At 53.7% G+C, this 19,986-nt stretch overlaps 7 protein-coding genes across 7 annotated transcripts; 6 read left to right on the top strand and 1 right to left on the bottom strand.

Annotated features, from left to right (window-relative positions):
* Positions 1 to 1,462: 1,462 nt before the first annotated feature.
* On the top strand, positions 1,463 to 3,773 carry J4E85_009181 (uncharacterized protein; the record flags this gene model as incomplete). The annotated part of the gene is made up of 5 exons (XM_051473405.1): positions 1,463 to 1,533; positions 1,583 to 2,075; positions 2,364 to 2,461; positions 2,516 to 2,946; positions 3,373 to 3,773. The coding sequence occupies 5 exons, from the start codon at positions 1,463 to 1,465 to the stop codon at positions 3,771 to 3,773; spliced, it is 1,494 nt and encodes a 497-aa protein (XP_051322610.1).
* Positions 3,774 to 4,096: 323 nt separating this feature from the next.
* J4E85_009182 (uncharacterized protein) lies at positions 4,097 to 5,609 on the top strand (the record flags this gene model as incomplete). Its single annotated transcript, XM_051473406.1, has 4 exons — positions 4,097 to 4,221; positions 4,278 to 4,599; positions 4,962 to 5,194; positions 5,240 to 5,609. 4 exons carry the CDS (start codon positions 4,097 to 4,099, stop codon positions 5,607 to 5,609), a joined length of 1,050 nt encoding a protein of 349 aa, XP_051322611.1.
* A 367-nt stretch (positions 5,610 to 5,976) lies between these two features.
* Positions 5,977 to 6,370, top strand: J4E85_009183 (uncharacterized protein; the record flags this gene model as incomplete). Its single annotated transcript, XM_051473407.1, has 2 exons — positions 5,977 to 6,044; positions 6,097 to 6,370. 2 exons carry the CDS (start codon positions 5,977 to 5,979, stop codon positions 6,368 to 6,370), a joined length of 342 nt encoding a protein of 113 aa, XP_051322612.1.
* A 1,544-nt stretch (positions 6,371 to 7,914) lies between these two features.
* J4E85_009184 (uncharacterized protein) lies at positions 7,915 to 9,027 on the top strand (the record flags this gene model as incomplete). The annotated part of the gene is made up of 1 exon (XM_051473408.1): positions 7,915 to 9,027. One exon carries the CDS (start codon positions 7,915 to 7,917, stop codon positions 9,025 to 9,027), a length of 1,113 nt encoding a protein of 370 aa, XP_051322613.1.
* A 1,005-nt stretch (positions 9,028 to 10,032) lies between these two features.
* On the top strand, positions 10,033 to 11,371 carry J4E85_009185 (uncharacterized protein; the record flags this gene model as incomplete). Its single annotated transcript, XM_051473409.1, has 2 exons — positions 10,033 to 10,068; positions 10,124 to 11,371. The coding sequence occupies 2 exons, from the start codon at positions 10,033 to 10,035 to the stop codon at positions 11,369 to 11,371; spliced, it is 1,284 nt and encodes a 427-aa protein (XP_051322614.1).
* A 444-nt stretch (positions 11,372 to 11,815) lies between these two features.
* On the bottom strand, positions 11,816 to 16,443 carry CFT1 (mRNA cleavage and polyadenylation factor subunit; the record flags this gene model as incomplete). The annotated part of the gene is made up of 6 exons (XM_051473410.1): positions 11,816 to 11,835; positions 12,086 to 12,556; positions 12,624 to 12,771; positions 12,825 to 13,907; positions 13,958 to 14,400; positions 14,454 to 16,443. 6 exons carry the CDS (start codon positions 16,441 to 16,443, stop codon positions 11,816 to 11,818), a joined length of 4,155 nt encoding a protein of 1,384 aa, XP_051322615.1.
* Positions 16,444 to 16,748: 305 nt separating this feature from the next.
* On the top strand, positions 16,749 to 18,571 carry J4E85_009187 (uncharacterized protein; the record flags this gene model as incomplete). Its single annotated transcript, XM_051473411.1, has 2 exons — positions 16,749 to 17,307; positions 17,355 to 18,571. The coding sequence occupies 2 exons, from the start codon at positions 16,749 to 16,751 to the stop codon at positions 18,569 to 18,571; spliced, it is 1,776 nt and encodes a 591-aa protein (XP_051322616.1).
* Between the last annotated feature and the right edge of the window lie 1,415 nt (positions 18,572 to 19,986).

The raw sequence follows: 19,986 nt of genomic DNA on the forward strand, positions 1-19,986 counted from the left end.
GCGCAATGCAACCGCCTCGCCCCTCCTCCGCCTGCCCGCGGAACTTCGAAACGCCATCTTCGCCTACGCACTCAGCCACGACACTTTAGTTTCCGCTCTCTCAATGTCAAGTGACCACACGGTCAAATTCCTTCATCGGAATCCAATCAATTTTCCTGTTCGCCTGTCGCCAGATCCATTCCGAAACGGCGCATCTTCCTTACAAGCTGAATTCGTTCGTGATCAATACCTATCACCCTCGCACTATAGCCACATTCCTCAACCGCCGAACGTCAGTTCAAATCAAGCTCATGTTAGATGTGATGGGGACATGGACAAAGCGTAAGCGCCGGCGCAACGAGATCTGCGACATGCGCATGTCTGCGGGTGAATGGTTAGTGCGTCTACGTGCACAAGGGGATACGGCCGCCGAATTTTGGGTATGACTGAAGTTCTGATTTTCGGCGAATCTTGAGGGAAAAAGCGCGATGGTTGGACATGTCTCGCGGATAACTGGACTTTGTTGTTACAGCCACCTTCAGCTAGCTTCACGCTTGGCGCACGGACGCAGTGTAAATACCAACACCTTCAATGCTACCTGCATCCCATCACTCACGTGTTTCCTCTCCAAAGTCCGCATCCACACCATCTACTCGAGATTCAGCCAAGGTTAGAGCATGTCGAGTCCAGAGAAGCACTCCGAGGGCGCCAAGCCTCACGCCAATCCGACTGTCGACGTTCTGACTCTCAACCGCGGTGCCAAGCTTGCGATCGCATCTCATGCAACTACCGTCGAGCACGAGATGTAGGCTAGACGCAGACAAGATGAGGCAACGACGACTAACAAGTGATAACAGCTCTCAACGCGACGCCACGTCTCCTCTTCTTCGCCTCCCCGCTGAGCTTCGCAACCACATCTTCGCCCTTGCTCTCGCTCACGGAGAGATAACGTGGGATCAGGGCGCCTGGCCCAAGAATGTGGTCAACCTTCTTTTCGTCTGTCGGCAAACTTATGCGGAGACTGCTCTTCTTCCGTACTCACTAAACTCTTTTGTCTTCTCAACGATTAGTGTGCAGTCTATCGGCAATTTTCTAAAGCGCCGAACACCTGCCCAAATCGAGCATATACATGACCTGAGTTGCGAATACGTAGGTAGCAGAACATCGTATGGGTACTTGAGGTTCCCGGCGACCAACTGGATGGCTACATTGCAGATCTAGGAGAGCAATAACTTGTAGCTTAAGTAGAGACTCTTGATCAGCTTACCTCGGCTGGACAGTCCTTGGACGACGCCAATGTAACTTCTTTTCGAGCAACCTTCACATCTTAGAAAGAGGCGTGAGCGCACTGGTCGAGTGATGCTACTCAAGCCCATTCACTCGTTATTTCTTGTATCCAGCGCACTGACCCAGAGCGCGCAATCCAGCTTCTTGTTCTCCTACGATTCCTTGCGCTCAAGTGACGGTTTCCAACAACCCCAGCATGTCGACCTCGAAAACACAGCGCACCAAGAATGGGACCGCGAACCGCGCGACTCGAAATCGTGACTACATGTTCGAAGCCTACCACTGTTTAACACTGTCAGCTAACAGATTCCGCCAGTACCGAGCGTAACGCCATCTCATCCCCACTCCTCCGTCTTCCCGCCGAACTGCGCGGCCACATCTTTGCTCTCGCCCTCAACCACGGTTACATCCCGATAACCTTCCCATACCGCTCTCACCGATGGAGGATCAAAGGAAGTGCACGCCGAGGCTTTGAATATCGCTACCACTACAGGCAACTTTGCGACTTCTTCTACAACCCGATTACCTTCTCTGCGCTGTCCTGTTCCTTCAAACTCAAAAAGCGTCCAGTCCGCACCTTCAAGCGTCTCAACCACCTCAAGTGGCCCATCAATCTGCTATTCGTGTGTCGTCAGATTTACGCCGAGACCGCGCTACTTCCCTACAAGGTTAACACCTGGGTGATCGAACTAGACAGGCCCTGGGAGAGGATAAGAGAAGGGTATGAGCGGTACTATTGGCATGATCCAATGCATTTCCTTGAGAAATTGACCGCAACGCAGAGGGGGGTCATGGAGAAAGTATGGTCCGTTGACGAGTTTGGAGGCGAACATACGGTATACATGGGGTCTGCGAAAGTATGGATGGAGCGCTGGTTGCCACGGCCGAGACTGTGCGTCCTTGAGAGTATGGAATGTGAGGACACGAACATATTTCTGTTGCCACGAGGTGGCGGTTGACAAGGTGCAGTGGTCGCGCCTTCTCGCGGGTACAACCGAAGTGGGACTAGCTTCGTAATCACCTTCAGTAGCGCGATGACTAGACCCTTATTCATACTTCTTTTACTCCCATGCTCATTCTCTTCTACAACTCTCAAGATCACGTCTCCTTCAACCAACTTCACGGCCATCAGCAAGGACGTGGAAAACGATATGTCGGCGTTAGATCAGCAGTCAGAGAGCGAGCGCGAGCAAATGTGAGCTGTCTGCGATCTCTAAATTAAATGACTTACACTGACACGTCCTTTCAGCACCCGGAGAAACGCCAAATCACCGCTTCTGAGTCTCCCCGCGGAGCTCCGCAATCAGATCTTCGCACTGGCCCTTACACAGCCCACCATTGAGATCTTCTGGTCCGAACCGCACTTGAAGTTCAAGTTTCATGAGGATTGTCGGCCAGACTACGTGCGACAACCGCTCAACCTTCTCTTCGTGTGTCGACAAACCCATGCTGAGACTGCCACTCTTCCCTACAAGCTTAATACATTTGCTGTCGATTTCGTTTACCAGCGTGATCCTCCGAAGAACTTTCTTTATCAGAGGACAGTGGAGCAGAGGGAAGTGATGGGCAGTGTCAGCGAGCGAAATCCAAAAACTGGAAAAGCTGGAAAGCCTATGTCCGCAACGAGATGGATGGCTTCTATGGAAGCCGAGGCTTTCGTGCTCTATACTTGGAAACGAGGTGAGATGGAGGCTTGACTGCGCCGCGATTCTCCAGTTGTGAGAGCGAGTGGATGCATGCGTCTCATTATCTATTTGTCTATGCAAAAAGGGGTTTAATACAGCCAATTTCAATCCCTGCGAGTGTGTTTTTGAGGTGTAGAGCTACTTGTCCCGTGCACCTACCTTGTGCGATCTGCGCACTGACTACGAAATACATCTCTTCTTTTGCAGTCCACCCCAGTTTCTACACACACTTCCTCGAACCCTCTTCGCAACACCCATCGCCAACTCCGACGTCAACATGAACACAGAAGAGGAGCAAGAAGAAGCGCGCACTCACATGTAGATCTCAAAACAGGGCGAAGCTCTTGGAAGTAGGTGCTAATACATAACTGCAGTACTCAACGCAATGCTACCGCCTCTCCACTTCTTTGTCTCCCCGCAGAGATTAGAAACATGATCTTCGCCTACGCCCTGAGTCACGGCGACACCAAGCTACACATCATTCCCAGTATACAAGACGGACCCGATGGAACAGGCTGCTGGAAGCATCGCAGCTGGCCAGATCCTGTCAACGTCAGTCTGCTCTACGTGTGTCGCCAAATTCACCTCGAGACCGCTTTACTTCCGTACGAGCTCAATATCTTTGTGGTCTACGGTCACTACAACGCTGTCAAAGACTTCTTCGAACGTAGAACAACGGCACAAATCGGCGCTATGGCGAGAGTTGAGAGGGGCCCGCAGGTGAATATGGGCGTGCGAACCGCGAGTGACTGGTTGGACCGACTGCGATATAGAAGCAAGGGTGTCCTATTAAGACACAAGGACATAAACTCGCGACCATAGAGTAATATGGCAGATGGGGGGCAATGCTCATTCAACTCTTTCTCTATGTTGAGGTTACATCGTGTCACACGTGACAGTGGTCAATTTCTTGATCCAGGACTGCTTTTGTCTAGCAATTCTCCTACGTGAGAGCAGCGTAATCCAACAGTGAGACAGCTCTCAATTCCCAACCTCACCTGTTCTTCGGAATCGCCAACTAGCGCGCTGACTAGTCTCAAGCATATCTCTTATGACAAGCCTTTTGCTTTTATACGCGCACCTCCGTACCTAAGTCAGCTGTCTGCTCACACCCCAACCCCGAATCCAGCGCGTTCACTTCCGAGATGCAACCAAAGTACCCCAGCGTGTACTCCTCCAGAATTGAGGTGAACAAGAAGCGCGCAATCAAAGAGCATGCGGAGAACTTGAAAGTCGAGGCCGCGCAACAGGACCAACGGCGGAACCAGATGTAAGTTCTCTCCTAAACTGATCATTTTGATGGATACTAACACACTCCGCTTGCAGCACATATCTCAACACAGCAACATCTCCGCTTCTACACCTTCCAGGGGAGATCCGCAACATGATATTTGCGCTGGCTCTTACCCATCATGACGTCTACATAATCGATGGAGTTCTCACCAACGTTAAACAGCCAACCAACCTGGTCCGAGTCTGCCGTCAAATCCACGCCGAGACCGCGCTCCTCCCATACGCTCTCAACACATTCATCGTCACCAAACCCTCCTTAGGATTTATGCGCGATGCTTTTACCATCACCAGCTCTGGAGGACTGTTTTCATTTCTCGAGGCTCGAACACCGGCTCAGATTGGTGTCATGACCAGTGTACGGAGGTATAGGTCTTCTAAACGTGAGAGGTCTGCGACTGAATGGCTGGAGATTAGGCGGGTGCTCTTAGGGCGCAGCTGAGTCAGATGCTGAAAGCGTCGATATCAGGTTTCGAGCTCGGGAATACCATCATGGATGTCTCTTTGGTCGTCAATGCCGTCGCACAGGAGTGGTTTTTTCCAACTTCTCTCTTACTTGCAGCGAGGTCGTGTAGTAAGCGATAGAATCGGCTCTCGGACTCTCAGCTTTACTTTTACCTGTCCTTCGTGCTAGTAAACTAGCGCGCTGACAAGCATTTATATATACCTCTCTTCCCCGCCCTTCCTTCTCTTTATATACTCCCCCTCCATCTCCGTCAGCTACCTGATACCAAACCCAAGCTCAGCATGTCGCTCCCCGAAGAGCAGCAGGAGGACATCAGCTCCAGCATGAACCCCGTCAAAGCGCAAGCAGAGAAGCTCGAGACCGAAGTGAAGTTGGAGTTCGAAGAGGAGCTCAATCATGAAGGCGAGCTCAAGAGTGAAGAGAAGTTGGCGATTGAAGAAGAGCTCAGGATCAAGGCCGCGGAACGAGAGCGACGACTGAACGAGATGTAAGTTGGCCTCCAATCGAGATGTCTTGCCCAACGCTAACCCAGTTCTCCGAATAGCACCTACCTAAACGCAACAACCTCGCCTCTCCTCCTCCTCCCAGCCGAGATCAGGAATATGATCTATGAGCTTGCTCTTTTTGATTACGAAGGTATCTGGATTTTTAGCGGGTCTGCGCAGACCGACTATAAACATCCGATCAACCTCCTCTGTGTGTGTCGCCAAACCCAAGCCGAGACAGCACTCCTCCCGTACGCACTCAATTTGTTCTGGGTGTTCGACCCAGTCCCTCTCCAATTTCTCAGGCGTCGAACACCGGCTCAGATTGGGGCAATGACGAAGGTGAGGGAATTTTATGTCGCTGGTGGTCAGAAGTCCGCAACTGAGTGGATGAAGACTCCACTTAAAGCATCGTAGGGTTTGTATGAGTTGATGAGAGCATGCATATCAGGTTGCGAACTAAGAGCTCGGGCGAAATGACGACTGTGAAGGCGAAGGTAATGCATCTTATACCCTGGCAATGTCTTTGAAAAGAAGACTTGGTGTTCTTTGGATTTCCATCTCTTCCTAGCGGGTTCCTTTCTATCTGCTCTATAGCAGCGGAGTGGTATAGTGTGAGCCAAAATGACATCTCAGTCACCTTCACCTGCTGTTTGCGGCTAGCGCACGGACCAAGAATGATCAATCTCTCTCTCGTTTGCTCTGATCCTTGTTCCCTTCTACACTCAACTCCCAGTCTCCGTCACCGACATCAAGCAACACCGGGGGCGCCTACGACGTCAGCATGTCCCTGCCCGAAGCGCAACCAGCCATGAAACAACAAGAGGCCTTGAAGCAACGCTCGGATGACGTGTGAGCTATATCAACGATATCCATTCGAGCCATGCTAACAACCCACTTCCAGCACTTACCTCAACGCGACAACCTCACTCCTTCTCATGCTTCCGGCAGAAATCCAAATCGAGATCTTCGACTTCGCAATTTCCCCTAGCACTATTATGCTATATCAAGAATATAATCACCATACGGACATTGCCAAACCTAAGCACCGTCATGCCATACCCCTACTCTTTGTCTGTCGCCAGATCCACTCAGAGGTCGCCATACTACCCTACAAGGTCAACGTCTTCCTTCTTATTGTAGACTGCTATCTAGATCTCGCCGACTTCCTTAATTAGCGAACACAAAGACAACTTGATTTTATAGTCGAAGTGAGGTGCAGATTCCGCGACTTCCGCAGAGTGTACGTAGCATCTGCGTCCAGGTGGGTAGAGTGTCTTGAAAACGAGAAGAGATTCTACCTAGACGAGGTGGAAAGGCGATGGAGCTGAATTAAGGGCGGCGAGGTACAAAATCAATTTGACGCGTGTAGTTAGACTAATCTTGTCGCTATAGCAGGCAGACACAACGGTCTCTTGCTCCTGACTATCAATACACAGTGTGCTTCTCTCACTAATAGCAGTTTCAAGTTCTTTGTAGCAGCCAAATAGTGCAGCAAAATCTCAAAAGACTAGGTCCAGGGCTACTGCGACCTTCACCTACCCTTTGCGACTAGCGCGCAGACTAGTCAATACATCTCTTTCTCATTCCAATGCCCCTTCCCTTCTACAATCACCTCGTAGCCACCACCAGGTAATACATAAAGTCGCCTACTACACCTACCACTATACAAACGCACTTGTACACCACACCCAGGCTCATACATCACACTCGCGGTTCAGTAGCCAATTTTTGAAATCTACGCTAGACTCTTACACACCACACCACCAACTACCCGCACACGAGCGACGGCTCCAAATACTCGTTCCAAAAATGCAGTCAGACAACAAGACAATAGCCGCGCACCAGACCCATCGCGCGAATAAGATGTAAGTCAGCCCTTCTACTTCCAACAGAAACGAGGTCGCTAGATCTAACAAGTCGTGGCAGAACCCTGCGCAATGCAACAACCTCCCCCCTCCTCCGTCTCCCGGCCGAGATCAGAAACAAAATCTTCGCCCTCGCCCTTCGCCACGGAACCATTTCCCTAGACTTCAGCCCCTCGACCAGAGATCACCAGATTCTACAAGACCGTCACAACATCCCCCCCTCCTCAGCCCCCCTACTCTTCGTCTGCCGTCAGATCCACGCCGAGGTCGCCCTACTACCATACCGACTCAACAAGTTTATAGTCGCGGGGAAGTATCTGAGCGCAATGCGTGAGTTTCTGAAGCGTCGGACGCCGGAGCAGCTTGAGCTTATGCGGGATGTGAGATGGAGGTGGCCTACTCAAGGAAGTCCTGTGCGTATGTTTTCGGGACAGGGGTGGCTGAAGTGGTTTGAGGACGCGGATGAGCAGGCTGGAATGGTATTGCGATAACGCAGAGCGAGACGAGCCCCTCATGACTCCCGAAATACATGACTACTACATACGCAAAAGGTACTCCTCATCAATTAAGAGAGATAGCAATCCTCAGAGTCCAACTACTCAAGAAGGTCCCGGGTCTCGGTGAAGGGTGAATCGCGCTCACGCTGTCGAAGAAGATGCGTTGACGTCATGTGAGCTCTCCAGGCAGAGCGCAAACGGAGGAGTCTGTCTGCAATAGGAAATGAACTTGAACGTGAAAGTGAGTGCGGGATTTTTTGCCCACAGGATATCGACGCGTCTACTTCTCACGCGTCTGTTGATCTTGTTCCTCGACGTCGCTATCCCCTTCCGACTACGAGCATACCAAACACCATCATGCATATCCAGCCTGCCCCCGTCCTCTCGCGCACGACGCTCAAGAAGTACACCGGCTGGTATTGCACCAAGAACGGGTACCGCGCCATCGTAACATCCGACGGCGTGTCTCTGCATGTCGGCAGCATCAATCATGTCCGCGGTGACATCGTCGAAACCTGGGACTTACAATGGTCCAACGTACCTTCATTCAGAATTGGTGGTGATTCGGCAGAGGAACGGGCACTCAACGCTGAGTTCCAGGCAACATTCCGTACAGCACCTGGTGGACACAATGTCTCCTTCGACATCAAGGATGGCAAGGTCACGGGCCTGCGTGCAGGCGGAGAACACTTCGAGCGCATCGAGCGGGGCGAATGCCACATCTTCCGAGTACCTGTCGAGCTCAGGCAAATGATCTGGGGCTATGCGCTTGACAACAACGGCGAGAACGTCCTGCTGAGCAGGCAGAAGGGGTCCACCATCACTGATGGTCATTCACGAATGGCGATCAATCGCATTAACGAAGTGCACCCCGACTTCGCGGACGAAGCCACGCATTTCGAGCTTCGATACAACACCCTGGTATGTACGGATGTGGGAAAGTTCGTCAAGCTCATCGACATGGACAAGAAACGTCTCCGGCTTTGCCTCCGACATGTCGTCCTCAGGACACCATGGGGTATGTCTCCGCTCGTCTTCGGGAAGACAAGGGATATTCACAGCATACTGGCGTACGCCAAATCCAATCCGGCGGCGACAATCCAGGTTCGCCTGGACTTTTGGACGTACAAGGGCGTACTTGCCAAAGACATGCTGTCTTTCGTGGGGTATGGGAGGGGTATACGGGAGGCTGTCCGAGGACAGAGGTCCATTATGTGTTGGCCGGGCGATTCTGGTATGCTGGGACATTGGCAAGGTGTGCCGAAGGCACGTGGGTTGGATGCTGGCAACGTCAGGTTCTTCCCATCCGAGGAGGTATTTGACGAGGCTGCGTTCCGTTTCCAGGTCTCCTTGGCCTTGAGGAAGACGGTGACATTCCGTCACGCATTGACCCCTTATCATATGTGGCGGCCAACAGCCATCGAGAAGCTCGTCGAGGACGTAAGGGGCTGGTATGAGAACGGTGCGTGAGGGGCTTGTAGTTGGCAACTGGTCATTTCGTTCTTGTAATAGTACTAATAGTCTCTCTATGTAGTCGTGAAGTTCAGCGACTGGTCACAACTCATCTACGTCTCGAGCTAATGTCGTCGCGAGTCGCCGCTGCAAAGCGAGAGTTGTGTCCAACTGCAGCCTTGACGTTGAGACTGAGGCACCATCTCGGCCCTACTATTGCTCAAATTCTCCATGTGGCTGAGGCGAAGCTGCGCGATGGCGCAAGGCAAAAGAAGGGTCCCCTTCCGGCACCCGGAACTTCGCCAATCTTCGGCGATAAGAGCCCTGCCTGATCGCTCCCGCGCTGATTGGCTCGGCCAAAAGCGGTCATAGCGTACCTTCATCGAAGCTTCCCAAGCAATGCGCAATGGCAAACGCATGCTCTCACGCCATGTACAGACATTGGGATAGTGAATATCGGAGTTCGCAGTGACATTCGATAGAGTGGAGCCTGCTGCGTAGTTTGGGCAGGCAGACGAGCGGATTCAGGCAATCTTGGGCTGGCGAGGCAGCGTGGAAGGGCATGGAATTGTTTGGAATCTTCTCTCGCTCGGCGCAGCCGGTGCATTTGCAACATCCCGGTTACTACTTTTAAGTCGACAAGCGTTCGCCCTCCCACGCACCCCAATATACACTGTGAACACGCACCTTGCCTCCGAGTCAGATACCCGTTTTCTTCTCTCCTCGACCGCGAAGATTCTCCCGCGGCGACTTTAGGTAAGCGCCTTTTTGCTCATTGTGTCAGCACTTCGACGAGTTACCCGCGCCTTCTTTCACCTGCAAGGCTGAGCTGCAACCGGGCGACTACTGCGACTTTTGGCCCCCCAAGACTTGACGCTGACTTGATTTAAGATCTTCCCGACACCGCGACTCGCGCTTTCTACAGATCACCCAGAGACCTTTCTCTATTGCCCCTCAACCCGACTTTTACGACCCCGCTAGCCCCTCGTCTACGTTTCCACACAACAACCACGAACCGCGACCATGGTCAAAGACACAAAGTTCTACGATATCCTGGGGGTAAGCACACCCGTCTCCACAAACAAACCAAGGCCAGACGTCTAACAACCCACAGGTAGCGCCAGACTGCGCCGAGTCACAACTAAAGACGGCGTACAAGAAGGGAGCGCTCAAGTGGCATCCCGATAAGAACGCCCACAACCCCGAGGCGGCCGACAAGTTCAAGGACCTCTCCCACGCATACGAAGTTCTCTCAGACCCTCAGAAGCGCCAAATATACGACCAATATGGCGAGGAAGGACTCGAGCAAGGCGGCATGGGCGGCGGTGGCGGCATGGCAGCCGAGGATCTATTCGCGCAGTTCTTCGGCGGCGGCGGCGGACCCTTCGGCGGCATGTTTGGCGGCGGCATGGGCGGCGGACGCGAACAAGGACCCAAGAAGGCGCGCACAATCTCGCACGTCCACAAGGTGTCACTCGAGGATGTCTACCGCGGCAAGGTCTCCAAGCTCGCCCTACAGAAATCAGTCATCTGCCCCAAGTGCCACGGCGCGGGTGGCAAGGACGGCGCCGTCAAGAAGTGCGCTGGCTGCGACGGCCGCGGCATGAAGCACATGATGCGCCAAATGGGCCCCATGATCCAGCGCTTCCAAACCGTGTGCCCCGACTGCCAGGGCGAAGGCGAAATCATCCGCGACAAGGACCGCTGCAAGCAGTGCAACGGCAAGAAGACGATAATCGAGCGCAAGGTCCTGCACGTCCACGTCGACCGCGGCGTCAAGTCCGGCCACAAGATCGAGTTCCGAGGCGAGGGCGACCAACTCCCCGGCGTAGAACCCGGTGACGTTGTTTTCGAAATCGAGCAGAAACCACACGCGCGCTTCCAACGCAAAGACGACGACCTCTTCTACCACGCCGAAATCGATCTCCTGACCGCGCTGGCCGGCGGCCAGATCCACATCGAGCACCTCGACGAGCGCTGGTTAACCGTCGACATCATCCCCGGCGAGTGCATCTCCCCCGGCGAAGTCAAGGTCATCCGCGGCCAAGGCATGCCGTCGTACCGCCACCACGACTTTGGCAACTTGTACATCCAGTTCGACGTCAAGTTCCCGGAGCGCCTCGGTAACAACGAGGACGGCGGGCCCATGTCCCCCGAACAGATCCGCGCGTTGGAGTCTGTGCTGCCGCCCCGCAAGGTACCGGAGTCTATGCCGCCGGCTGATGCTATGACTGAGGACTTTACGCTCGAGGATGTTGATGCGGGTGGTGAGGGCCAGCGCGCGAGGGGTATGGGTGGTATGGAGGATGATGAGGATGATATGCATCCGGGCGCTGAGCGCGTGCAGTGTGCGTCTCAGTAAGAGGTGTGTGCGGTACCATCGTTTCTGGGGTGGAGTAGAGAGCGTGTTAGCATGATTTTACGATGCATGAATTGCAAAGGAACGAAGTATGAGGGTGTAGAGCAAGGAAGATGGCGTGAGAGGAGTTTCTTTCTGCATTGGAGGTTTTCGACAACTGCTAGCCTTTGAGAGATGAGGGCTTCTGCGATACCAAAGAGAGTTTATTTTCCTTCTTTTACTTTCTGTAAGCAAAGGCATCATTATAGCTTTGTTGCTTGTTGCCGGCGTTCTCTTAGACAGGGGAGAGCCACGACAATGGCATTTCTTGGTAAAGTGTGGGTTTAGTAGTGAGATGATAATGCGATGGTTCTGTCTTACTTGTTCATGAGGGGTTTGCAACTATGTGATTGATGTTTTGTAATCTTGCATCGCTCATTATGACATGTAGCGATGAAGTAAGGTTTGTCACCCCTGTACCTCAGGGCCTTGGCGATGGCACGATGGCATTGGATTAGTGATATATTGCTGATGGAGACGCTTCTTTCTCCAACATCTCTTCTCACATTCTTGCCTAGTCTACTGTCTTACTAGCCCTTCGTCCACTCCTCAGCTCACATACCTGCCTGTCGTTCTAACACCACTACCGTCCCCGTCCCCCAAAAACCCCCCAACCCCCCAAGACCTCTCTCTCCCCCCAAAACAACCAACTCCCCTCCTCCCCCTCCCCATACTTACCCAGTCCTTCTCTCCTCCCCCTCTCCCCAAGTTCACCCCACCGCATCAGCAAATTTCCATCAAGCACACCCCTCGCCCCAGTCCCCGCATCCCACCCGCCATCACCCGTCGCCTCGCTGCCCATCCGAAACGCTCTCGGATTCAGCGAGCATGGCGAGTCGAGCGTGTTGGCGAGGTAAGCCGTGAGATTGGAGAGGCGGCGGTAGGAATCTTCTGTTAGGGGGGTGAGCAGGGCGAGGGTGCCGGATTGTGTTGTATGCAGGATTTGGTGGAGGGGGGGTTGGGTGGATGGTGGGGAGGGGGTTGTGGTGTCCATGTCGTCTTCGTCGGTGGCGGCGGGGTTGGACGCGAAGGCATCGGTTGTGGAAGGGAGGGATAGATGGGATTGGACGAGGTGGAGGGAGGTGGGGAAGTGGCCGGTGTGGAAGGTGGATTTGTGGAGGAGGCGGGAGCCGGCTTCGGATTTGGGGTCTGTGGGAGGGATGTGTTAGTTGACTGTTTGGATGTGGAAGTCTAGAGGTGAGGATGAGGGACGTACTATCTGGATCGAATTGCAGGACTTGCAGATTCATGTCCGCATCTGCGACAATGAGGTGGAGTTGTTGGTCAAAAGGTAGGAAATCCACTGCGATGGTTTCAAGATTATGCTTTGAGCGGGAGAAGAGAGACATCTTGTAGGGCTCTTCCTGTTTTGATTGTTAGCGTCATACAGCTTCGTTGCTGTAATAGAAGAACTTACTGTGTAACCCGTGAACCAAACACCCCGGTACGCATCAGCCATAGCCAACATACCCGTTCCGGGCAAATTCTTCAAGTCGCTAACGTAGCATTGCATGTCCATAAACGCGACTGGAAGCAAGGTACCGTCTTCCTTCAGACCTCGGACCATGCACTTCTGTCCCTGGGCCATGATCATGAAGCCTTGTGTTCCTAGCCCTGAGATGGCGGATACCGCACCTTTGACCTCATCCTTGACGATGAGCTTGAGGCGCTTGTTAGTCTCCGGGCGATCAGGTTCAGGTACTACAGTGATGACTTCGAAGATACGGATGCAACCCTTAGTTGCGAGGTCTTCGCCGTGTACAATCGAAGTGCCGACTGCGATGAGGTCTTTGCGCTGGTGTGTTACTTCGCTGACTTCGAGATTGAGCGTTTCGATGCAGAGGATGACTTCCTGGGGATCTAGTACATGCGTGTCGATGATGGTCCAGGACTTCTCGTCTAGTAGTTTCAGGACGCCACGCTCAATCTTGGGCTTGAAGCTCATGTCTTCTTTGGGCAGTTCGTAGTGGTATGTCTCGCTGGGGTCCAGTTGATACTCTTCGAACTGGCCTGTTCCAACAACGTATAACCCTGCCGGGTGGTAGGCAAGGGCGTGCACCTCCGCATCCATTGGCATGCGTCGTGTTGCCCATCCGAGGTGACCGTAGTGTGTCTGAGGCGGAAGTTGGGAGATGCGCAATGTGTCGGTAGAATCGAGGTATGCGAACCCGCGCTGGCAGTTCGATGTGTGGAATGATGTGAGACCCTTGACGGGCTTGCCACTAAGGCCAATCACGCGCGGTGCGCTTGATGATTCCTTGAAGATGAAAGCTGGGGTTGTGCCTCGCTGGAAGACGGTACTGTAGCCGCAGATATCGCTCACCGCTAGCAGTGTACTTTCGAATCCTTGGTCTTCCGAACCTGCATCTTCGATGTATCTTGGTATGTGCTGTTGCGACAGCTTGACCCATCGCAGGTTTTGGGTCCAGAGTTCCGAAGCAGATCGCCATGGAGAATGGAAAGCCTTGTAGATGACTAGGTTATCGCTGGAAGTGCGGATCTGAATATCGTTAGTCGGTTGAGTAATATGCTTCTGATATAGTATCTTACAATCAAATGAGGAGACTTCGTAGTCGCATCGCCCAAGTCCGCTGCCAGAATCTCGGTGATGGTAGCTTTGATCGCGCTCCGCTTAGGAACATAATCCATCGCTAGTACGGGCGGTAAGAAGCTCAGTGCCTCAGCAACGTAACACGGCTTCTCCATGTCAGACATGGCAAAGACGCGAAGACCGCCTTCTGGTGTTAGGAGGAAAGCAAAGACTTCCGTGAAGCTGGATGATTTGAACAGACTGGCCGATAGCCATGTTGTCCCCGTCAGCCCAGTCGCTTCAACGTCTTCAAGCTCTCCATCGCCGGTAGCTTTAAAAATCTTGACACTAGAGTCCTCGCGCAAGATGAGTAGGTATGGGTCTGCGAAACTGGCGTTGATGACGTTGATCTCGTTTCCGTTTTCTTCGTCTTCCATAGGTAGGATTTGGTCCATATTAAGTTCTAGTCACAGATGTTAGTCTGAGAAGGCGGATGATGTAGGTGTTTTAGCTTACCCGAATCGTACGTCCTGACCTCTGTCCGCATGACCTGCACAACCTTTGTGCCAGCGGCCAACACACCCACAAAGAGAGTTGAGCCTTCTTCACGCTCGAAATCGCCCTTGTCGGTTTCAGTCAGCTCGTTGCCGTTGACTTCGTATACCACAGTAGTTTCAGTGCCGTCGTCAATGGTTTTGGAGACAACCAGGTACTGGTCGTAGTCCACATCAGTAGCCATATTGGCTTCAGTATCTTCGCCAAACGCAGCAGTCACGTCTCCCGGGGCTTGCTTCCGAGCATGCACAGCCCACACACCATGTGCTGAAGGAAGCTCTTTTGTCGCGATACTGACGGGGTGGAGCTCGCGGTCAAGAGCGGTGATGGCTCCAGCCGATCCTCTACCCGTAGACAGCATAATCTCGCCCTTGTTCAACGAATCGGTAACCTTGCCAGGGTGGAGAACGGCGGTCTTTATCGGTGCTATACTTGGCAGGACGTCGTGTATCCTGAACGTGTATGTTCCTGGGGCCGTGGGCTCGGACACAGCGGCGGTAATCTTCTGGACAGCTGGAGCTGTGTCGTTGTAGAGATCATCCTCCATATCATCCATATTCTCCTCGTCAGACATGTCCTCGTCGCCATCCGAATCAGCATTCGTTTGCTTGCGTCGCAGTTGAGTGGATGAGCCAGTCCAGCCTAGCATTACGGACTCGCCGTCCTCGCTTCCAATGAACAATCGCCCTCTGCCAAGATTACTCGTACATGAAGCGGCAGCTTTGAGGATTTGACCGCCATGGTCTTGGGAGACAGTCTGAATAGTCATTCCGGATACAGTCCGACCGTCGAGGGTGAAGGTAAGGATGAGGATGCGCCCGCTGTTGAGCACAATCATCACATCGCCCGTGTCCTGCGACAACAGCTCGACCTGGCATCCTTCCAACTGCAGTTCCAGATCTGACTGGTCGCTGAGCGGGAATGATGTGCAGGCCTTGGCAAACTCGTTGACAGCCACACCATTCGTCTTTCCTCCCTGGTCGACGTGTATGATCTCGTTTCCTCCTACCAACAGAGCACCGCCAATGGGAGAGGGTAGCGGTACAACTCTCGTAATGTCGTAGGGCAGTCCGGTGACTGAGAGGAGCGTAGTGGAGGCCTTTTGTTCGAGATCGAGGGTGAAGACGGAGTAGGTAAGGATGTCTTTGCGGTGGGCGAGTAATGACGGGGCGGTGGCCCGCGAGGCAGCGACTATGCCAAAGGTGGGTTCGCGGTACTCGTGCAGAAAGGCGAGGTGGACGGGGTGGGTGAGGGTAGGGTCGAGGTTGGTGAGTGGGAGGACGAAGGAGGAGGAATACGGTGTCTTGTGCTCGCCGTTCGCCTGCTCAGCCTTGGTCTCCTTGGGAGCCTCAGCATCGGAATCATAGTCATCTTCGACAAGATCACGCTGGCGAAAGGGCAGAATGGCGAGGTTGTGGGTGCCGAACTTGAGGGCGGCGCATCTGCTGCTGGGGTCTGCCGTCAAGAAGTTGTACGTGTCTTTGAGATCAGCGGACCAAGGGGCAATGCCGGGCAAGTCTGGGTTCTCATAGTAGTGTATTGATATTGTATGGAGGTTGTACGTCTCCGGGTCCCACTCCACCAAACTGAGCTTTGCATCCCGAAACGCCACCAGCAGCGCCTCGCCCTTTGACTTTGTGTTGAGCGCTTTCACGCGCGCCAGCGATATGACGGTGCCGGCGAGGGGGAACTCGCCCACCAGCACCAGCTTGGCGGTGCTCTCGGTGCGCTGCAACGGCACGTCGGCCGCCTCTGTGTCGAGGTTGGCCGCGGCATTCTCCGACTCGTTTCCTCCGCCCGGGGTGACTTCGGTCGTGGTGGCCTTGAGCTCGAAGATCTGGAGCAGCGAGTTCTTTGCGACGACTAGGTTGTTTGACCTAGAGTGCACGAAGGGCAGGCTGATGGCATGGCTGACGGCGGTGGGCGGGGCCATCTCAGTGTAGCACTGCATGGTGGTGGTCGAAGGTCGCTGCAACACTTCTCATGGCAGTCGTGCGTGGGTGGGGCGGTACTTTGTATAGCTCAGCGCGAATCCGTGGTGTTGACCGAGGTCGCGTCAAAAGAGCTCATGCGCGATTCTGTCTAGCGTGTTGTGTTGGAGCTCCAGCCCGGGAAGGTGCGACCCATGCTAGCTGTTCTGGGCAAGATCGAAGCAGGGTTCTGGCCGCTAGACGTCATTCCAAACATCGGCGGCTTCTACCTGGAATCCCCTCTTCTCTCCTCCAGCGATAGCAACTGCTGTCAACTGCTATCAACATGGCGCTGATACAGACCTCTCTCATCTGGGTCGCCTACGCCGTCGCCGTGGGAATCCTCTTTCTCATCGCGTCCACATTCGTCTATGTCTACCAAAAGCCGCGCGATCGCGCTGCCGCCGTTACCATCGTCTGCATCTTCACGACTCTTGCCCTGCTCGCAACCGTCCTGCTCATTCCGGTCGATGTCGCTCTCGTCTCATCCACCTCGAGATCCAGTCTAGGCCGCAAGAAGGATTGGGCGACACCGGAGAAGGTCGATAGCATTGTCTACACTCTGCGCATCGTCTACTACACGCTCTACTCTCTTGATGCGCTTCTCTGCCTTCTCGTCATCCCTTTTACGTACTTCTGGTACGAGGAGTACGATGAGGACGCAGCCGAACACGGCGAGCAGACCGCTGGCCAGCGCATTGGCGGTGCTCTCAAGTGGACTCTCGGCTTCCTCATCTTTGTAGTCGCAATCTTCCTCGTCGGCTTCTTCGTGCCCTTTGCGAAGCAGGCCAAGGATGACAAGCGTCTTGATCTCGACTACTTCAAGCACCTTCTCTCGGAGAACCGTAAGCAGCGACTTCAATCATTCAATGACACTGACTAACTCCATCAGATGGCGAACGCGCTCTATCCTTCGGCCTAGGCTTCCTCATCACCGTCGGAACGGTCCTCTTCGTGCTCTACACCGGCGCCGGCATGGCTCTCCTCCCCGTAGCCATGATCAAGTCCGCGCCATCCGTCTCAGCCCCCACGCTCGCCGCAAACACCGCGTCCCAGCTGGAGAACAACCGCGAGCGCCAGAGACAGCTCGAAGGTCGCAACGAAGGCAGCGAGGGCGGACTGGACAGCAGGGACAGACGCGAATTGGAAGCCCTTGTCCGTGAGGAGCGCACTCTCATCCGCCGTGAGCGTCTGGCTGCCGAGTCCAGCGGCGAGGACCGCCATTGGATCGTCAAGGCCTGGATCAAGACCGAAGCCTTCTTCCGCCCACTGAAGCTCATCGGCGGCCTCATCCTCATGGTCTTCGCCCTCGTCATCTTCGCCAGCATGCTCATCACCGGCATCGACAAGGCCAAGAACTCCATCTGCGGCGCCCACTGCGGCTACATCCTCGGCCACATCAACATCTTCCAGCCGCTCAACTACATCCTCGTCAAGTCCGCCAAGGTCTTCCCCATCGACTACGTCATGTTCCTCCTCCTCGTTCTCTTCTTCTTCTCCGCCTCAGTCGTCGGTATCGCAACCGCTGGTATTCGCTTCCTCTGGATCACCATCTTCAAGATCCGCAAGGGCCATACTTCACCCCAGGCACTCCTCATGGCTACCGTCCTCCTTACGCTCATCACCCTTGCGATCAACTACTCCGTCGCCATGGTTGTCGCACCCCAATACGCGACCTGGGGCCCGCAAACCTACTGCGACATGAAGACCAACAGCCTAGACGAACAACCCGATTGCACCGAGCACAAGGACCTCATCAAGGCTTGCAGCGAACTCGCCACCAACCCCGCTGCCCAGCAGGTCTGCACGCCCTCCGTCCTCAGCACCTTCATCAACCGCGTCACCATCAACTTCCCCTTCTTCGGCGTCGTCCTCTTCTGGGCTCAGTTCGCCTTCCTGGGTGTTTACCTCATTGTGTTCTTGACTACGCTGTTCAAGGCGCCTAGTCTCGACCAGGAACAGATTGATCGTGATCTCGAGGAGGAAGAGGAGGAGGGTCTGCTCGCTAGCACGGGACGTAGGTTTGGTGCTGCGTGGAGTGATGTTACTGGAAGGGCTAGGAAGCCTGCGGGCTATGGTGCGACTGATCGAGATGAGAGGATCCAGTAGGTGGAGAGTGCTGTGATGTTTCAAAAGTGGGTGTAAATTGTTTTGTTCGGAAGGGAAGGTAATTTGACATGGGATATGCGTGGGATGGTATGTTTGTCTTTTGGTCTTTCTTGTTTCGGTTCAAGTTGTTTGCATTTTCTTAGCTGTCTTATCTCTTTGGTTCGTATGATACCTCATTTTGGCGTTTAGCAAGTCTGCAAATACATGTTCAATTTCGTATCAAAAGTATTGTCTCAATACGATTTGTGTGTATGGCAAAACACCTCGCTGAGATCGGCATGCCATCGACTCTCTGTAAGGCGTCCGTGCAGGTGGAACTGTGCCCGTCGGCATGTGTTGACTATGTTGGCCTTACCTTGAGTTACATACCGTTAGTCGGTGGCGTCGCCCGCTTGCAGCCTGCTGTCCAATTTGAAAGGTCAAGTGACCGCGTCTTTGCATTAACCAGCTGAGTCAGGAGTCGCGGTCACTTCGAATACTTAGTGAGCAAGCCATGGCTGTCGAACGCGGAAGTCAAGGTGACCGCGTCTTTGAACCAGCCGGCGCCCCTTGGAAGGCGAGGTGACTGCGTCTTTGCATCGACCGGCATCATTTAGAAGCCGCGGTCACCTCGAATACCCAGCACGTAGTCTTCACCCTTCTAATATATAAACTACGGCATCCTCCTCCAACTCTTTCTTTCTTCCTCCACTCCACTTCTACACTGTGGAGCTCTCCCTCCTCACCAATACACCACCTAACCGTCCCGATCGTCGCCTCCCAAGTCCTCATCGCCATGTTCCGAACGTCTTTCGGGTTCGAGATGCTCCACAAGGCTCGCCGTAGGGCTCGCCTCAAGGCGTTGAAGAAGAAGAAGGAGAAGAAGATCGCACGCTATCATGCCCACTTCGACAAGATGTAAGGTCTTTATACCCTATTATTTGGCTTGTAACTAATAGTCTGTGCTAGCACCACACTCAACGCCGTCAATTCACCTCTGCTCCGTCTCCCCGCAGAGCTCAGGAACATGATCTTCGCATTCGTCTATACTGGCACGGAGTATATGCTCGAGGGTGCAACCTCTTATGGTGAGAAGGTCACCCGCCTGGTCCCTCTTCAGGATAATCGGAGAGAGAAAATGATGGGAGCCTATCTATTTCTTGTCTGCCGCCAGATGTATTCCGAAACAAGTCTACTACCGTATAAGCTTGGTTGGTTCTGGTTCGAAGCACAGAGGCGGTATTCTCACCGGGCGGTTGTGGGGATGAGAACCTTTTTGAGGGGCTTATCGCCTAGGCAGCTTCATGCGATTGGTAAATTGATGCTCTGGCGAAGTTCAGGACATCCTCCTTTCCAAGGGCTTCGTGATAGCTCCTGGTCACAGGTCAGGACTGGCGCATACTGGCTCGCGAAGTTGGACGAAACAGTTTTCGCCT

This window comes from Alternaria conjuncta (assembly GCF_024043145.1).
Source record: "Alternaria conjuncta strain BMP 0040 chromosome Unknown scaffold_16, whole genome shotgun sequence".
Taxonomy (NCBI): Eukaryota; Fungi; Ascomycota; class Dothideomycetes; order Pleosporales; family Pleosporaceae; genus Alternaria; species Alternaria conjuncta.